General features: G+C 38.6%; 1 protein-coding gene across 1 annotated transcript in view; it reads right to left on the bottom strand.

The window, feature by feature from the left end:
* GASK1B (golgi associated kinase 1B) overlaps positions 1-5,669 on the bottom strand; it is a 41,620-nt gene extending 35,951 nt beyond the window's left edge. Inside the window, exon 1 of the mRNA XM_075257524.1 lies at positions 4,670-5,669. Coding sequence (XP_075113625.1) covers positions 4,670-5,564 — 895 coding nt within the window. The 5' untranslated portion in view covers positions 5,565-5,669. The remainder of the gene's footprint in view (positions 1-4,669) is intronic.
* Positions 5,670-6,000: the final 331 nt, after the last annotated feature.

The raw sequence follows: 6,000 nt of genomic DNA on the forward strand, positions 1-6,000 counted from the left end.
TCAACATCATTTTCTAAGAAAAGTCTATGGGGGGAATTATTAAACTGTTTATGAATGAGGTAAAAAAAATGTTGCACATTTTTGCACAAGTTCAGCTTTACAAAATGAACTGCTAAGAAATTGCAAAATACAGTAGCTATGGTATTGTCCCATCTACAATGGGCAGGACGTATCCTCCAGAGACAACGCTTTCTCATGGCAGACTGCATTTTATACATAAAGCATCCCTGGTCTGATATTGGAAGTGTAGATATGCTGACCAGTGCCGGATTCTAGAGTTGCGAAGACAACCATAAAATACCAGGAGATTGTGGAGTACAGATTCTATATAATTCATTGCATCCATCACTATTTTCTTCTGGTGTTTTATGGTTGCTTGGCAATTGTCTTACCTAGAGTGCACTAATATATTCCCATCAGATATCATATCATGTTGGATATTGGAACTGGAGGGATGTTTTAACCCCTCCCCCCTAAGGACATGACTTATTTTTGGCCCTAAAGTGGTTATCCAGCCTTTTGAAATGATGACCTGTCCTTAGAGTAGTTAGACAATATCCAATTGGTGGGAGACCGAATTTTAGCTTCTCCATCTATCAGATGTTTGAAGGGGCACTTTTGCAAGAACTGCATTTTTCCCATCATTTACATTGCAATGGTTCCTGCTCATAGTGCTGGGCAATGTATTTTTAGTAATAGTGGTGTATAGTGCTACAGCTGTACAAGTGAATGAGACTATGTTGTAGTAAGTGGCACTGATGCTAGTCAATATATGAAGATCAACAGTACAAGAAGACAATGAAGAGCCCAACTGATGGTTGGGTTACCAGGAGGTGTACACTACACTATTCTGATATTTCTGGTTTATTTATTAATTTCAAGGACCTTAACTTTTTTATTTTACCATTAATGTAAAATGTAAGATGGCTTGTGTTTTGTAAAATGAGTTCTATTTTTCAATGGCGTAATTTTGTGGTACGTATAATTTACTGACTTTATTCGTAGATTTTTTTTTTTGCAAAAATATAACAGGAATTATGCCTTGTTTGTTTTACTTTGTTTACCATTAAAATTACTATGTTGGTTAGTATGATTACTACAATATCAAATGTTTTTATTCTTCTAAAACATTCTTGTACCTCTGTACCATAAAAGCATGTTTTATGGAGAATAAAAGTATTTTCTTGTGCCAGTGGATTTTCAGCAGAATTTTTGTTCCCCTTATGAGCTACACAGGCAAGATGCACCTATATGTACATATATGTCATAATCCATCTACTAGACCTATATTAAAACCTTCTAAGTAAACTGAAAAAAACTTTACTCAAGCTTGTGTCAAGTGATTGTAGATTGATGTTGCAAATCACATGTGAAGAGCTTCTATTTCTGAATGACAACTCTTTCTGCTGCTTTTAGAATTATAAAGCACATTGTAGAGATCTTCAAATTTTCTGACAGTTCTCTGGTAAATTACAGGCTTTATATTAAGGACTGAAATAGCCCAAATCATAGAAATGTAGAAAAATGAAGAATGGTTCCAAAGCAGACAATAAAAGCAAACCTCTAAACATACATAGCTAGTCATATCATGCTGGTGCAAAGTCCAGTTGAATAGTGCCAACTCTTTATTAAATGACCTCAAATGCCCCTATGAAATTAACCCGTGAGTTTTATACTACCATGCCATTCATGTTGTCACTATGGCCCATTAGTAGATACAGCAAACTTCATGCCACATGTAGACTTGTAAAAACCAGATTACTGGATTACATAGAAAACTAAAAATTATTAGGAGAGACAATTAACTATTATAAGGAGTATTCATAAATCACATCTCTAATTTATTTGTAGCTTGAGGTCATATGTGTATTTTCAGATTAAAATTGAGTTCTGTTAATCAATGTGACCTAATTTGATGACTATTTTTAATATTGGTGGGAAGTTTTAATTGGGGCATAATAATTATTATGACCAATAATGAGAGATTCTGTAGCTAAATTTTCTTTGTATCTTCTCTAACACACTAATTGGATAAAAAATATATAGAAATGTACTGAATAATTAAGAAAAGGTGTTTATTTTTCTCCCATTTGCTGGGAACAATACTTGCACAAGAAAATAAAAACCAATGGCACCTTCATATTGAATAACATTTTCCTCCCTGTCTTAGCACTGACTTCTACTGCTTAATCTGCAATAATAAACCAGAGGTGCTCAGTCATAAATGAAGTCCTGTAGATTGACATTGAGGATGGGTTTATCTCTTGTTTATGTTTATTTTGTGAACAATGTAAAATTCTAGGCCATGTTCACATGTAGCAGATTTGTGGATAGAAAGTATAAAACAATACAAGCGATTTGGGTATTTGAAAACATCAGTCACATATTGTTAAAAACATTTTCAAGATATAAATTCTCCCATGTACTGCTGAAAAAAGAAAAACATTGTGTGAACGTACATTTAGTCATCACTATTACAGGTTTTCTCCAAATCTGCAGCAAAGTACAGTACAATGCTAGTAAACAGGGTTGTCTAAGAATCGGAGCAACCTGTGTGGAGGCCAGGTAAAGGTGTAAAATAAAAACATAACTTACTCACTTGTCCGTGGGGCGCTGTTGTCTGCTGCCAGTGTCCATTTAGGCATCTGCTGTGGCCTCATCACCGGAAGTTCTGTGTCTCACATGACCACTGAGACCAGTTTCAGCGAGGACATGAGGTGCAGGACTTCTGGCACAAGCCTGAATGGACACCAGGGGTGGACAATAGAGCACTAAGGGCAAGAGAGTATGCTTTTTTTATTTTACACCTTCCATCAACAAAGGGGCTCCTGGCACGAATCAGGAATCTGTGGCATCTTCACAGCAAAAACTATCCATCTGTGATAAAAATCCATAGGTGTGCTGCAGATTTTCTGTGAACGTCAGAGGTTCTGACATGGTAACAGAACATGAGTCCAGCATATGTCAACCCCATCTAAGTCAAGCTTCATATGGGCAGATTTGGAAATATGGATCAGATGTAGGCTGTATCAGATCAAACACAGAACAAAGATCCAGTAATCTATAATGCTAGGAGTCTCTACCTCCCAGGAGGACTGTTGTCCCATGCTGTAGTCATGTTTACAATACATGACAATATTCCCATAGGGAAGCAAGGACCATGATGTTTGGAGTCCATGTGACTCAGTGTTCAGAAAAATATGGCCCACAGCTGGTCTATACGTCACGGAGGGAATTCAAAAAACAAGCTAGCAAGTTGCTTAAATATAGAGTTTTAAGGCAACAATAGAAACATATTTGTAATGTTTAAACATAAAATAGTTATGTCTCTGTACAGGTTTTCAGCCATATGAGGCAGCAATAAAGCACATATAGAAATATATAGGACTATACCTCCGTATGAATTCAACATAGCAAGTTTTTCCCACTAAATTTATTTGGAATCCAACAGAAAGAAAATCATGGTATGCCCCATGGAATTTTATATTATGGAGCAAGTCTCCTCTACGGTGCAATATGGAGGCACTATACAGCAGCTTATGTGCTATATCATTCCATCATGCACATGATGCCTTCAATTGGCATTAATGATAAGATCTATACATCACCTATACACTCCAACTATAAAATAAATCAATAAATCAATGGGTGACATATATGGGAAAGCTCTGATACATTAAAATAAGTATATCGTTATATAACAAAAGTCAAAAGACCAAATGTGCTCTCCATTGGGCCACGGTGGGTGAAAGGAGCCCTACAGATACAATTGACAGAAACTTATCCTGGCATATTGCATAGTGCACACCATACATGGAACTGAAATGCAGTGTGTACAAAGCCTTAATTGTTTTTCTGGACTCTTTGTCGTAAAAAAAGACCAACCAATTACATGCTATAATGTTCCCCTTGTCAGTAACTCCCATGACCACAGACAAAGATACTCAATTACATCTCTGATAATTTAGCTCATTCTACATCCAAACACATTAACATAAAGATAGAGGCAATGATACCACTGTTACTGTTATAAATAAGGCGTATAACACTGGAGCTGCGATCTATATTCATCTACTTTGATATCTCTGCATAAATTCTTCCAGGAATAGTTTACCGTGAGTTAATACAATTTCCCCTACAATAAAGGAATGGTCCTCCTCTATCATCCCCTGCCAAAATACAGTATCAGATTTACTCTTACAACTTTAAAAAAGCTGCTGCAATTGTGGTCATATCCAATGTTACCCAGCTTTCCCAGAGAAGCAGATGCAAGCACGAAACAGAAGAGATTATTTACCCATTTGGCAAGATAGAGATAGTTTAGTGAGAGACTTATATTTACTGTCAATCAAGATGACCAACTAAATGGAAAGTGGTTTTCTGGGAGAATGGTCTTCTCAAAGAAGATGGCTACTGTGCATAATATATAGTGGTAATGAAGAACCTGTTATGGGAAAATGTGGAAATCTGTACTGGATAAGGGGTGGTCTTCTCAAAGAAGATGTGAGAATCACTGTTCCAGCTATTCTGGATACACCGCACTACTAGGATATGTTCATTATAATGAGATAATGCACAGAAGAGCCTAAATAGAGAATTGACAGGTGGCGTAATACATGTTATCCAGGAAACCAGATCCACACCACAATAGAACAATACATCCTCTTACCTTGGGCGAACTCAAACTTTCTGCTCACAGATGGCAGAGACCGGTTAAGCCCCAGTATCCGATCCAAGTGGAAAGCAAACACTTCACTCATGTCCAAGGGTCTTCTAACAAGACCACAAATTCCCTGGCACGCTGAGGATGGCACGGATGGAGCAAGCTTTTTCTTGGACGGGGTTTCATAGCTGACATATCCCTGGTTAGAAGGCAACTGTGTAATTTTCTGTATCCTTGAGTCTGCCAGGAACCTCATTGCCCTGATGTCTTCAGCACTAAACCATGGAGGGGCACGATCACTGTAAATCCTAATGTTACTCTGAAAATTATCCCCCCTTGCATCCCTCAATATGATTGATCCCGTATCCCTAGTCTGGTGAGTGGGGGATCCTTTGGATATATACTTTTTCATAAGCTTGTCATCCAGTCTACCAGTGTCTTGTATGCTATATCCAAACTCATGCTGTCCAACAACGCCAAACTTCCTCCTCTTCTTTGGTCTTACTGTCCCCCTGATATTGGATGGTTTGCTCCTCTTGGACCTCAAGGTGATATATACAACATTTGGCTGGAGTGTCGTGGAACTGTTTAGAGCGCCTCCAAGTGGCTGGGAATTTTCAACATAAAATGTGTTTTGTTCCAAAAAGTTCTTCTGCTGCTCAGCAGCACCATCTCCATCTGGCTGATCAGTTTTCCTGGGATCTTTATGCTGTGGGAAAAAATTACCTGCCTGGGTCACTACAAAAATCCCATAGAGCAGACAAGCAGTACAGACCACCAGCAGATTCCTCCTGCTTTTGGGACGCCTTCCACCCCAAAGTCTAAAGATCCAGGAGCAGAATAGTAGTATAAATGAGCTCCTGAGTGTTCCTGGGCGAGTAGAGGTCATCTCTCCAGGCATCCTACATAGTGACAGCTGATAAAAAGCTGGGATCTCCTGCTGGGATCTTGCATGCTGCTTAGAAATACTATATGAAGCAGTGGAAGAAGCCTGTGCTGAGCTTGAGAACAGGAATGTGACTGTGACCCTCCAGCGCACAGAGACTTCTATCAACCACCACTAGGGAAGTGAATGAATGGAGACAACTGTGTAAACACAGAGAGGAGGAGATCTCCAGTGCAAATGTCAGGGGCTGCCTGCCTAGCAATTGTTACTGGGAGCTCTTCACTGTCCTGCCAGCAAATGTCTCTGTGCATTAAGAGTTAATTCCTCAGCTCCTGATGAGCAGCTTCATATAAGACTATGCTGCTGAGAGCTGACAGTAACTCTCTAATACATAATAGCAGTGGAATTCCAGGGAGAATTAGAAACATGCTTGTGTATTAGACTTAAATGG

The sequence above is a fragment of the Leptodactylus fuscus genome, chromosome 1 (assembly GCF_031893055.1).
Source record: "Leptodactylus fuscus isolate aLepFus1 chromosome 1, aLepFus1.hap2, whole genome shotgun sequence".
In the NCBI taxonomy this organism is placed as follows: Eukaryota; Metazoa; Chordata; class Amphibia; order Anura; family Leptodactylidae; genus Leptodactylus; species Leptodactylus fuscus.